Source organism: Lupinus angustifolius, chromosome LG07 (genome assembly GCF_001865875.1).
Source record: "Lupinus angustifolius cultivar Tanjil chromosome LG07, LupAngTanjil_v1.0, whole genome shotgun sequence".
In the NCBI taxonomy this organism is placed as follows: Eukaryota; Viridiplantae; Streptophyta; class Magnoliopsida; order Fabales; family Fabaceae; genus Lupinus; species Lupinus angustifolius.
This window is the reverse complement of record NC_032015.1, coordinates 12,064,422-12,078,959: the sequence shown is the minus strand read 5'-3', so window position 1 is coordinate 12,078,959 and position 14,538 is coordinate 12,064,422. Positions and strand designations below refer to the sequence as shown.

The window sequence follows — 14,538 nt, the reverse complement described above, 5'->3', positions numbered from 1 at the left end:
AAATGCCAAAACTTTGGACATTAAATTGTAAACACAAATAAGAAGTGATGTAAAAATCGTACCGTACCGGCTGGTTCAACCGAAAAACCAGTGAACCATACCCCTGACCGGTACGGTATGGTTGTTGTACCGGCCATGCATCAAAACCGGTGAAAACTGGCCGAATTTCGTGAAAACCGATGAACCGACCAGAATTTGACTAAATCGGCCGGTTTAAAGAAATAATTTTTAAAAAAAACAATACCCTGGTGCAGCCTGCACGACGTCGTTTAAGGCAAGGGGTCTAATTTTTATCCTTCATTCATACACGTTCATGTACACCCTCCTTCTTCAACTTTTCTTCCTTTTTTCACTTCTTCAACCTTTCTACTTTCTTCACTTCTTTTCTAGTTCCAAACTTCCACTCGTGCATCATCTCGGTTCCAATCCCTTCCATTGGTTTTGTTCATTCCTTTTCTCTTTCACTTGGTTTTGTGATTCTCCTCTTCTTGTTCTAGACCAAAATATTTTGAGGTAACATTGCACTCTTACTCATTTTGGGAGAAAACCCTAATTTACTAATTTATGATGGAAAAATTGTGCAATTGTGGTTTTATGAACTAAGATTTTATTTTGCTTTACTGCTTTTTTGTGCAATCGTGATTCTATAAGTGTTTCAAAGATTGGAATTATTGTGTGTAAAGAATGAAAATATTAGTTAGACTATGGAAACTAATTATGTCCAAAGAACCATAGTTCTATTAACTTTTTGTACAATCCAATTTATGTCTTTCATGTACTGCAATCCAATTTATTGTGCAATCCAATTTATGCATATCATATACTATGCAATGCAATTTATTGTGCAATCAAATTTTACATCATTGGTGCAAGTATTGTATTTAAATTTATGCCTTTCATGATCAAAAACTCCCAGGAATCATTTTGGCTAGCCTATGTATCTGTCATATAATATAGCCTATGTATATGTCAAAATCATTAATGGTCATACTTGATCAATCTTGTTGCAGTATATATGGTTTTCATACTCTTTATGCATTTCCTACTCTTTTCATGTTATTTAATGTTACACAAAAGAAGAAAGTCGAGACAATAGTATATATGGTTTCATTATGCTTACATTGTGTTAACTTGATGTTTCAAGATATTGGAAAGTTAATGGAAGTAACTGACACAGTATCACATGCTGCAAATATTACCAAGTACTTATATAATCATTGCCACCCATTATATCTAATGAGGCAATTCACTTATGGGAAAGAAATACTTCGTCCAGCTCCAACTCGCTTTGCCACTAACTTAATTGCATTGCAAAGTCTCTTGGCCCAAAAGGATACACTTAGAGCTCTTGTAACATCAAGAGAATGGACAAGCTCGACTTATTTGAAAGATGCTAAGGAAAAAAAATGTGTGGAACAAGTGTTGGATTCAAACTTTTGGAAACAGTGTGCTGCCATTGTTAAAATTATCGAGTCACTTGTTTGCGTGTTACGCATTGTTGACAGTGAGGATAAGCATGTGATGAGTTTTCTTTATCAAGCATTCTTTAAAGCTAGATATGAGATGGAGAAGAGATTTCAAAGAAACAAGACCAAAATAAAGCCTTATTTCGAAATTATGGATAGTCGGTGGGACTTGCAATTAAAAAGAAATCTTTATGCTGCCGGATATTGGCTCAACCCACAATGTTTCTTCAACATTGAAGAATTTGAAAAACATAAGTTCACAACATTCGGCCTTTTGGATGTTTTTGAGAAGCATGCTCATGGAGATCCTGATTTGCTAGATAAGCTAACTACTGAAATAAGGATATATAAAGATGCTGAGCTAGATTTTGGAAGACCGGCTACGATACGTGAATGGAGTAAAGTGATGTCAGGTATAATTAGTCTTTCATATTTGGTAATTGTCTTTAATATTTATTATTAATTGTCTTAAAAAGTTAAATGTTTAATAAACAAGATGTTGAGTTAGATTTCATGCAACTTTTTAGATCAATGGTGGGAAACTTATGGATGTCGTACACCAAATCTGCAAAGGTTGGCAGTTGGCGTTCTAAATCAAATATGTAGTGCTTCCGGTTGTGAGCGAAATTGGAGTGTGTTTGAAAACATCCATACCAATAAAAGAAATAGGTTGGAATATCAAAAACTTAATGATCTTGTTTTTGTTCGTTACAACTTGAGGCTACAACAAAGTTATTATCATTTTATTCAAAGATGACCTTAATTGTCTTTCTTTATATATTCATATGTAGCATGAATTTATGTTTGTATATGATGAAATCAGTAAATGTAGGAGCCACTTGATGCATCAAAATTATGACCCAATAAACTTAGAAACATTTGAGGATCATTCTCATTTTATATTGGAGGAGTCAACACCATTCCTAACTGTTGAAGAAATTGAGGCTTTACGAAATGACCTTGCAAATATTTCTATTCAACCATCACTTGATGACAATGGTATGTTTTTTTATTTTCTTCATTTTAAATAATTGCTAACTTGTATGAAAAAATGACATTGTTGTATATCAATTAAACTTAGAAGAAGATGATGATGATGTATAACTCAACCCTATGGAGAATGTGAACCTGGATGAAGACAATACGGTTCAAGCTTTAGGCTCAAATGATGAAGAAATGGAACCTCAATATGAGACAACTTTGAAACTCTGGTGTTAAATGTTAAAACTCTAAATTTATATATTTTGTAGACTGAGTTGTAAACTCGTGTCATTTATTTATATTTTGTGTTTGTTAAGTTATACTTTTGGATTAATATGTGTTTTTTACTTTAGACATTGAATTTGTTAAAGACTTAAAGTTGTTTGTTTATGTGATTTTGTAGTTGATTATGAATATGAATTATAAATTTGACTATTTACCTATTTAAATTTTTTGTTGTTACATATACAAAATATAACCCGCATGTGGTTTAATTACTGAACCACTATACCACTATATCAGTACCTGACCGGTTTGATAATCGATACGGTTTTAATAACATTGCAAATAAATCTTATTTTTTCAAATTCTAGATCTTACCCAACAATAGATTAAAGTCCATTCTCCACGTAACTACGACGTCGTCGTTTGGTAGCACATTAACCCCACTCACGCAGAGTATCTCACACGTTCAGATCCGATCTCTTCATTCTCTTCCTCCTTTCTTCCTTCTCTTAGAAAACTCATTCACCTGAATCTGAACACACCGATTCAACCAAAAATTGATGAAAATGACGAAAATGCCCTCATTAATTCTCCTCCTCCTCTTCTCCCTCTTCCTCTCCCCTTCCACCGCCGAAATCAAATCCCTAACAATAAACTCCGACACCCGCCCCATGATCCTCTTCGAGAAATTCGGTTTCACCCGCACCGGCCACGTCACAATCTCCGTCTCCTCCGTCTCCGTAACCGTCATCTCCTCCGCCGCAACTCAACCTGAATCCTCCCGTCTCGGCTTCTTCCTCCTCAACGAAGAATCCCTCCTCCAAATCCTCATCGAGATCCAAACCAACCCTTCCTTCTGCGTCCTCGATTCTCACTACATCCACAAACTCTTCACATTCCGCGAACTTTCACCTCCTCCAATCGCTTCCTTCAATCAATCTTATCCTATCACGTTACCGAACGAATACTCTCTCTTCTTCGCGAATTGCGCTCCCGAAACCTCCGTCTCAATGCACGTCCGTACAGAAGTTTACAATCTCGACGCCGATGGTTCAAAAGATTATCTCTCTGCAGGACAGACTCATTTGCCTTCGTTATACTTTGTTTTTACGATAACTTACATCGTCTTCATGATATTATGGCTTCGTTTTTGTTTCACTAACAGAGGATCCGTACACAGGATTCATATGTTAATGGCTGGACTTCTTTTAATGAAGGCGCTTAACTTGATCTGCGCCGCGGTCGATAAGCATTATGTTAAAGTTACTGGATTGCCACACGGCTGGGATGTTCTGTTTTACATTTTTCAGTTTATTAGGGTTGTGTTGCTGTTTACTGTTATTGTGTTGATAGGGACAGGATGGTCTTTTTTGAAGCCGTTTTTACAGGATAGGGAGAAGAAGGTGTTGATGATTGTGATACCTCTTCAGGTTTTGGCGAATTTGGCTTCTGTTGTGATTGGTGAGACCGGGCCCTTTATTAAGGATTGGGTTACTTGGAACCAGGTTTTCTTGCTTGTTGATATTATTTGCTGTTGCGCTATTATTTTCCCGATTGTTTGGTCTATTAGATCACTTAGGGAGACAAGTAAGACTGATGGTAAGGCTGCCAGGAATCTTGCGAAGTTGACGCTTTTCAGGCAGTTTTATATTGTTGTCATTGGGTATCTGTATTTCACGAGAATTGTGGTGTTTGCTTTGAGGACTATTGCTGCTTATAAGTATCAATGGGTGAGTAATGCTGCAGAGGAGACCGCGAGTTTCGCATTTTATTTGGTCATGTTTTACATGTTTAGACCTGAGGCGAAGAATGAGTACTTTGTGCTTGACGACGAGGAAGAAGAGGCTGCAGAGTTGGCTCTTCGGGATGAAGAATTCGAGCTTTGAAAACTTGAAGTTGGTACTGTTTAAGGAATTTGGCTGCCTCTCTTTGTTGACATCACAAATATCAAGTTGTGTTGTGAATTCACTACTGTATTGTTCAGGTTCGGTGCTTGTTCAGTGATGTTACTCCTTTTATCTGTTTTTTGTTTTCCAACTAAGATTTCTATTGTTAGAGAAGTGTCAATACTGGAATACTGTCTGAATGCCTAGCTTTTATACTTTTTACCTTTTTCTAAATATTAATGCTGATGATAATTTTGTGGGATAGAAAAAGCCTTGATATTGTTAATTCAAGTTGTATGTCACTTGAGAAGTTGTACACTCAGTTATTCTGTTGTTCTTGTGCTCATCATTCTTTGCATTTTTAAGGCTTATGCTTCCTACATATTGCTTGAGTATATGAATGGTGACTTGGTGAGGATAGGTGTTTTACATTTCTCAGAACATTGACTTTCTTAGTTGCTTAAATTGCAAAGTTTTCTTATGCCATATTTTACTTATTGTTACTTTCTTTGGCATTTAGCTTTAATGCACAATGACATCATGTTATGTTAATAGAATGTCTTGCAGTTTCTATTTTTTGTTCTCCTTTGAATCAAAAGATTTCCTGTCATGATTCTTGTTCGTTGATTTAGTTTTAATGTACAAGGTCTTGATCCTTTCTTATAATGCAAATTGGCTTCTTTTATTGGTGACTTGGATAATTTATGTCTAAAAAGCAAGTCTGCAAGTGGAGTGTACACAGTACACTTCAAAGAGCACCTATTGAAGTGCCTATAATGTTTGATCAGACTCCACTTCTAAAAGAGCATCAATGCTCTTTTAGAAGTGGAACCTTGATAAATGGGGTTGTGGGATTTTTTTTTTAATAATAGAACTTAACTATTTTCACCTTAAATGTATACGTGTGTGTTTTTTCAATGGGTAGTCTCTTATCAGAAATATGTGCTAGAAAAACTGTTTTTTAGGACTTGAAAATTGAAATGTCATGTGGGAACAAAAAACACGGTAATTAATAAAGAAAGAGGTGGTTTATGAAGAGTTCCCTCCTTAACCTGAGTTCAAAATACTAAGCCTCTTTAAGATGTTTGCTTTCTTAGGAACTTTAGCTTTTGTAGTAAAAGGGATAATAATATGCAAAACTGGGCTTTGGTTGCCTTTTACACACATGTTCTGCTATTCATGATATATAGTGAAGAAAAGGGAGATTAGCATTAGAAGTTAGTTAAAGCAACCCGAATAATGTGTCTGAATTTAGACGATATTCATTAAAGTTTAGATTACCATGATAACTCATTTACATCCTTGTGCTTTTGGTTCTGAACTGAAGATAGATTTTATCACCACCATGCTATCATATGACTGCCATGCTGTTGTATTGTGTATTTGCTTTCGACCAAAATGCAATTCTTCCAATTTGATTACTCTACTGCAGTAGTTTTCTGTGTAAGAAGCATTTAGTGGCTTTCTTATTGGAATTTCCAACTTTACTAGGAAGAGGAATTACCTGGATTAAAGGTGTTTTTACTAGATCATTTTAGTTATTGTTCCATGACTTTACCAGGTGATTCTTTGTCAATGAGTGAGTCAATTATGTTTGATGAAATGGCTTTTTACAGTGAGACAAGTGGAGAGTAAATTTTTTAACTGATATAAGTTTGTCATTTCTGTATCTTTGAACAATCCCTCTTCTCTACATCTCTCGTAGTAGACATAGTTATTGGCAGATCAATCCTTGATTACATTCGATTTTCAAGATCTAAGTTTCTGAGTTTCACACGGTAGGCTAGGATTTTGGTAACCTTGAAGCCTTGAAGGCAGTTTAGGTATGACTGTACGAGTTAAAACTTCAAGCAAATCATGTCTAAAGACTAAGAATTAGGAATCTTCATAGCCTTATTTGAAAATGTTTAGACCTTCAAGCCTTATGTGCCATAACAAAAGATTAATTTGGGATATCAGATTTATTCTCAGTTGAATTAATAATTGCATGACAACCGGACTGATTTTGAGTTTTAGTATAATCAGGTCAGTTTCTTTTGGCTTGTTACTTGTGGGTCAGGATACAAATTTAATCCATTTCAACGACAGAATTGGTTGCTTCTTAAAAGAGATCTATCACTAACCATGGCAAGGTCACATTCTTGATACCTATTTTTTAAGAAATATTATAACCGTAATCTCTTCAATTCACAATAGTTCCTCTCATCATACTAAAATAAAATAAAAACAGAAGATTCCTTTGATTTGTTACATAAAGCAACCTGAATGAGACATTCCAAAATACAGTAACTCAATACATTGATTAACGTTGTCATATACTAATAATTTGATAATCACAGTATTTCTCAACCTTATTTGAGTAACAAAACTGTTATGCTAAAAATCAGATAAATACTGTCCCAGCAATAAGTGATCCAGTTCCTTCTATTGCGAATTTGTCATGCCCAAATGTGTTGTTCATGGGATGCGCAGATTACATCCACTATTAGCAATTTAGCATTGATTCAGCAAAGTTCTAAAAGCTTTTGTTACGATTTTTTCGCTACTATTTTGTTGTGACAATGATTGATACTGTTGCATTGGTATTTTGTGAAGTTATAGAGGGTAAAATTGTATAAGTATTGGTCATATATTTTGTGTTGATGGGATACAGAATACAAACTTAATGAAAAAAGTAATTTCTGAGCATTTCGATAATCACCAAGTAGCTCTCAACCTTATAGGAGTAAAGGACATTGTCATTAACTATTTGATGATAGCAAGATATTTCTCAATTCACATTACTTTTTGATTAAAAATAATAATAAGTGGTCCAATTTTTTCTTCAAATAAATACACTATAGTTTCATTAATTATTTAGTGTGTCGCATACCAGCATATTTTTAGAAAGTATTAAACATCTCGAGGAAAGTATCAATACTCACATTATAGCTTTGCCTTACTTGAATGGAATGAATAAAAAATATACTTTATCAATTCAGGTGTACTTTTCTCAAAAATCAAAATAGACCTCACTAAACCCGAAATCTCATCTTAGTTTATGGCCTTTTGCAAACATTCATATAAAAACAAATCATGCTTGCACCATATATTAGCTCAAGGCATATATGTTACTTAACAAATGTCATTGGAGTGAGATAAAAATATGAGAAAAAAAAGTATGTAGTAACGGTGTAAGAGTTTTATACATTGTTACTATATCATATACTATTTATATTTAATTATCACTGATTCTTCAAAAAAGTAATACAAATGAGAGATAAATATACAATGACAGTATATAAATCTTTACATTGACAGTGCATAAATATAACACTTTAAAAATATTAGATAATCCAATCATTTGTGTTTGTTGTTGAAGCATGTATGATAAAACACAGCAAATCAATTGTACCAATGCAAAGAAAGAGGGATTGATACATGAGCCACTATTAACACATGAGTAAATATGATAGCTTTTACAATATTGAGTCAGTTAAAAGAGTATATTAAGATATTGAAGATGAATTAGTAAGTGAATAAAGGTAGTATATAATAACGATAAATGAAAAAAAATTCAAAGTAATTAATAAAACGAAAGCGTTATAAGTGTATTGACCAACTAATTTAAAGCAAATACTCAAAATCAAAACATGAACCATGAAATTTCAATCTGATTTCATTAAAGATAATAATAATATTTTGATCTAGGTAACAATTTAGAAAATAATTTGTTGATAAAGTTAAAGACAACTCTTTTTTTATATTACCAATGATATCTCTTATTCTACATGTAAGGAATCAATCTCTTTTAAGGTGTGTAGTTGTCCCTTCCAACAAATATTGTTCACAAGAATCAAATATTTGAATTTTTAGTCTTTCACAGTATCTAGCGAGACCATCCAGTATTAAACCAATGTGTTGTTAGTAGTTAAAGTCAACTCTAATAATTTCAACCGAGAAAAAAAAATTAACGATCAACTTAATGTTATTATACCAATAAAATGTTGGACTATTGGTATAAAGTTTTACTAAATCTTCCTATAAGTCAAAAAGTAAAAAAAAAATGATTCTTAATAGCAACAATTATTATGAGCAACAAAGATATCTTTGGATATAAAAAATGTTAATGTTATTATTTGTTCATTAAAAATTGCACCATTCACAACCAATTCATCATTCATGACCACAACTCCTTGAAAGGAATTTACTCTCTGTATTCAAATTCTTTTGGTTGGGATTATCTCCATAACTAAAGAGTTTAATATTGGACTATGATGTTTATTTTTTATCCAAAAATAATTTAAAATTTATATCGTTAAAGTCATATTACATAATCTTTCGTGGTAAGAATCTTCCATTGTAAGAGAGGATCCAGCTTCCAATTTCTTTGCTGGATCTATTTTGTACAGTTTTTTTCGGGAGGAGCACCTGTACCCTTTTTGTCATTTTCCCTTATTAGGCCTTGGTGTATAAGAGGTATTGATCAAAGGTCAACATGATCATTACTATTTGCAAGGGTAGACTTTACAGCCAACACACATGTTGAAGCTCATAACCTACACCATATCATTAAACCCAGAATTGCATTGACATATGTTTAATAAACATACAAATAATATTAGTCATCAAACTTTATTAAATAATTTACCAAAGAACTCATAATATTTTTTACAACTACTTTTATAAATCTAATAACTAATTTTATTTTGTCCATTAAAATCTATTCCATAATATCAAGTCAACTAGTGCCCTTACCTCAAAAGTCCCTTTGATTCTTGTTGCCATTTTCTCTATGACTATAGACTTTCAATGTCAGATTTTCTATGTGAAAGCAACTCAGATAGTTCAACCTTCGTCTCCAACTTCTAATTTCGATATTTCTTACAAAAAGTGTACGAAAGAATTGAGAAATACTTCACTCCTTGAGTAGATGAAGAGAAGGAACAAGAAATGAAAATAATCTAAAAAGAAATTTGTGCTGAATTTTATTATGAGAAGAATGAATTACATGATTTGATATAGAAACTAACTCCTTTATTTATAGAGTATAAAAGGTAGTTAGAAATAGCTAACAACTAGAATAACAAACTAAAAGCCATAAGAAACATGTGCCAAAATACAGTAGAGGCTAAAGACTTAGAAGTGCCTCTTACTTGTATCACAAGTAATTCTGCTCTGCATCAGATAAGGACTCCTATTGCTGACCCTGTTGGCCAAGCCTTGATCAAGGTTGGCAGGCTCATGACCGAAGCCCAACCTCCCAACATTAAAGCTAGCTGATCCAGAAAACTCCCTACATTGATCCAATGTCCTATAGCAGTGATCAACATGGTTTGGCATAGTACGTGGCCTAGTTATGCAACAACACCAAGATATGGACTTGGCTCGGTGAGACATGATGCATCAATGTGGAAGTTTTGGTCATTCTCAATGCAACATGCATCAACAATATGATCTGGTGCACCAAACTCAGTCCTAGTGCAGTTAACAAAGTGATTGCCATTTGAGTGTTATGGCTAGGCACAACTTCATCATTTGTCCTAATCATACAGCATCATTGTTAGCATATAAAATCATTCTCTTTATCCTTTAAGGCATTGTTAATAGAAGAATTTTCAACATCTTTAGTATATAAATTTGATATCCCCACAAGTTAGGGCACATATGTCTATGAGACCCAAATTGATATGTATGCTTTTGTAAACATTAGGTCCAAGATGTAAGAATGAGATTGCAACTAAGAGGGGGAGGGGGTGAATTAGTTGACTTAAAATTTTGGTCACTTTTTCTGCAATATCAAGAGTTAAGAGCAGCGGAAATAATTTAAAGAAAATAACAAGTAAATAATTGAAGAGATAAATGGAGAAGAGAGTACACTAAAATTTTATATTGGTTCACCTTCTTGTCCACGGAAGGCTACGTCTAGTACTCTTGCAGCACAAGAGATTTTCTACTAAATATTATGAGTTATAATTACAATATCTCATCCGGAGACTTCTATGTACCTTACACACTTACTAATACTTATCACCTTGAAAAACACCTTTCCAAGTAACTCTATCCCTTTCTTATCACACCCCATGAAAGAAAGTATTTACAATGAATGAAGAATTACAACAGTGGCTTGGATTGCCTTTACAAGTATGAAATATAATTTCACTTGCAATCTAATAACTCTCTTGTATACTAAGTAATATTGCTCAATAGGTTTATAAAACTTTGAAACAATTACTTCAAGTAACTCAGAAAATTCTCTTTTGAAAGTTTAAGAACTGAATGCAAAAGTGCAGAAAAATAGTGAGAACTTTTCAGAATTGTGTGAGAGTTGTATGAAAGTTGTGTGTTATGATTATGAGTTCCAATACCTTTATATAGGCTTTCCAACCAGCCAAAATGTCTCTTTGAAAGGGTAGGAATTGATTGGAATGAAACCATGTCTTTTGGGTTGAAACCCATTCACTTTGAATTTGACAATCTGGTGCAACAGCTCTCAGTAACCGGTTACAACATTGAGTAATCGGTTACCCAGATGTTCTGTCCAATGGTGAATTTAAAATTCACTTAGATTAATCGGTTACTCATATTAGAGTAATCGGTTACTCAAGAACGTTGAAACTTGAGTAATTTGTTACCCAAAGTTCAGTAATGGATTACTCAGTTCAGTTTTTGTTGGATAACTGATTTCTCACTCATGTAACATGTTACTCAGATTTCAGTAACTTGTTACACGGTATTTTGAAAATTGTTTTATTTAAACTTGAAGTGTTTCAATTTTCTTTTAAAATATTTTGAGCAATACTACTATTATATATTTAAGAGTATATGATAGAAGTACCTATTTAGACTTAGACTAAAAGTCTTGAATATCTTGAAGTTTGAATCTTCATTGTCTTCATAAGTATTCTTCATTTTCTTCTTTTTGGTGATGTTGGTGTCTTCATCAAAACCGTGCCATGGTCAGGAGCAAAGATCTACTTCACACAAGAGCCGTTGTTAAGACATCAACAAGCTGTAAATGAGTTGGTATAGGGAGAAGTTTAAACAAACCTTGATTGTATTTTTCTCTTATGGTATGGCAATCCACCTCAATATGTTTTATCCTTTCATGAAAAATAGGGTTAGAAGCAATGTATATAGCATATTTATTATCATAGTATAAAAAAGTAGGCAAAGAATTTTCAGGCTGTAAATCTTCAAGCAAATAGTTAAGCCAAGTTATTTCACAAGCAGTTACATATCTCCTAGAAATAGTCACAAGAGCTTCACAAGAGCTTCTAGAAATAGTCTTTTGTGTTCTTGATTTCCAAGACACTAAAGAACTTCCTAGATAAACATAATACCCTGTTACATATCTCCTAGTGTTTGAGCAGACAGCCCATTCACTATCACTATATGCTTTTAGTTGAATTGTGGAGTTGGTAGGAAAGAATAGAGCAAGAGCAAGTGATCATTTAAAGTACCTAAAGATTTTCTAGGCTGCTGTGTGATGCATATCAGTAGGACATGCCATGAATTGGGCAAGTTGATTAACACAAAAGGTGATATATGGTCTAGTATTAGTCAAATATATCAGTCTACCAATGAGCCTTCTATATGCAGGGGGATCATTGTAAGCTTTACTATTATCTTGATGGATGTGAGTGATAAGGATTATAGGTGTAGTAGAAGGTTTACATCTAATCATGCCTGAATCAGATATGATTTCTAAGGCATATCTTCTTTGGTTCATAGATATCCCAATCTTATTCCTAGCAATCTCAAAGCCTAGAAAGTACTTTAAGTTGCCTAAATCCTTAGTTTTGAAGGATTTGTTTGAGATAGTCAATTTCTTGCAGATTTTTCCCTGTTAGTATGATGTCATCAACATATACTAATATAACAGTGATCAATTTCTTTGTGGACCATTTAATAAATAAAGAATGATCTCCTCTAGATTTGTGATATCCATGTTGAATAAGAAAGCTAGATAGTTTGGCAAACCACTGCCTGCTAGCCTGCTTGAGGCCATATAAGGACTTTTGGAGTTTGTAAAGTAGATTGTTTTGTTTAATGGAGAGACCATGAGGAATGTTCATATAAACTTGTTTATTTAAGTCTCCATGTAAGAATGCATTGTTCACATCTAATTGTTTAAGGAACCAATCATTTATAAAAGCTAATGCCAAGAGTAATCTAACAGTAGAGATCTTTGCTACAAGGGAAAAAGTTTCAAGGTAATCTACTCCCTCTGTTTAGGTGTAACCTTTGGCAACTAACCTAGCCTTATACCTTTCAATACCATTTGCCTTATATTTTATCTTAAACACCCATTTACACCCTATGGCTTGCTTATCTTCATGTAAAGTGGTTAGAATCCATGTATTATTTTCTTAGAGGGCAGACAACTCATTCCTAATGGCTTCTTCCCAGTGAGGGAATTTAATAGCTTGGGAGTAGATCTTTGGTTCAATATTAGTAGTGAGGGAAATGATTCTAGATTTAAAGGCTTGAGATAGGTTATCATAGTTTAAATAAGAGGATAAAGGATACATGATCTTGGTACTAGGCATGTTGGTTCTGTTTAACAAGGCAAATGATAATCTTGCAGATAAGTTGGTGCCCTGGTTACTCTATGGCTTCTTCTAAGATTTCCTTCATTAGGGGAAGGGTCAACATGGCTAATAGTGTTTTCATCTTGTATATTGGTTTCTATAGGATGAGTAATATTTCTAGCTTGAAAGGGTGCAGGGTTATTACAAACTATAGGGATAGGCATGCTTTGCTGAGGAATATGGGGAATAGGGTCAGAGGAGTTTTGAGGAATGTAAGGAAACACCTTCTCATAAAAATTACATTTCTACTGATTCTATTCCCTTAGTAGATAGGTTTAATACAATATATCTCTTTGTTCCTTCTTTGTATCCTAGAAATAGGCACTTATTGGCTCTAGGATCAAACTTGCTTCTATAATGATTATGAGTGCATACATAACATAAACAACCAAAAATCTTTAACATGTTCATCTTTGGTTTGTTTCTAGTCAAGAGATGGTAAGGGATTTTTCTATCTAAGGCACTAGTAGGTAATGAATTGACAATATAAGCAGCATATTTGGGGACCCATACATTTTTGGTATTTTGCTTTGAATTAATAGAGTTCTAGCTACATTTAGCAAATGTTGGTGTTTCCTGTCAACAATTCCATTTTATTGAGAGGTATATGTACAAGTGGTTTGATTTAATATTCCCTTGTTAGAGAAGAATGAACTCATAATGAATTCTTTAACACCGAATTTTACGAGTTTGAATTATAAGATTTTACTAATATTTTCATTAATTATATATTCGAAAATGAATTTCTGGGAATTTTCGGTAAAGAATTAGACAAAACTCTAGTTGAGTTTTATTCTTAAAATTTTATTTTCGATTTTGTGGTAAATTTTGGTAATTTTTGGAGACAGTCGGTTCTGGACCACTGTCGGGGCCGAAATCCGCCCGGTACGGCTCAAAACGTGTCGTTTTGAGTTCCGTAACTCGGAATCGAATTCCGATCACGCCATTGGATTCGTAATTTAATTTTGAGTGAATATAGACCATGAATACACTCATACCTATTTTCTAAATATTTTTCACTCGGAATGCTAAAATCCGAAATTCTAATCGGATATTAGGATCAGGCGATTTATAATACCCGATCGAGTATTGACCGATAATACTCGGGCATGTTTATCGCACGTGTCCACAAGGTGATCATTTTGCATTGGGATGTGTGAGTTGACTTCCATAAAGCAAATCTCCCATCACTTTCTCAAATATCTCATGATCTCATTAGCCACCCTAGGAGATTTGGTCATCATTGCCTAGTTGAAATCTGATTTCTCTCCCCTTAAACCCTCACACTTCACACTTCACTCACTCACTCTTGCATTTTCAAAGAAGAGGTAAATCTTCTCTCCATTTTTCTCTCATTTTTCTCATGTCTTCTTCCATCTTCAATCATTGATCTCTCAACATCCAACC

At 33.8% G+C, this 14,538-nt stretch overlaps 1 protein-coding gene across 1 annotated transcript; it reads left to right on the top strand.

Annotated features, from left to right (window-relative positions):
* On the top strand, positions 3,071-5,044 carry LOC109352359 (protein GPR107-like). The gene has a single exon (XM_019594315.1). The coding sequence runs from the start codon at positions 3,233-3,235 to the stop codon at positions 4,556-4,558; it is 1,326 nt and encodes a 441-aa protein (XP_019449860.1). The 5' UTR covers positions 3,071-3,232; the 3' UTR covers positions 4,559-5,044.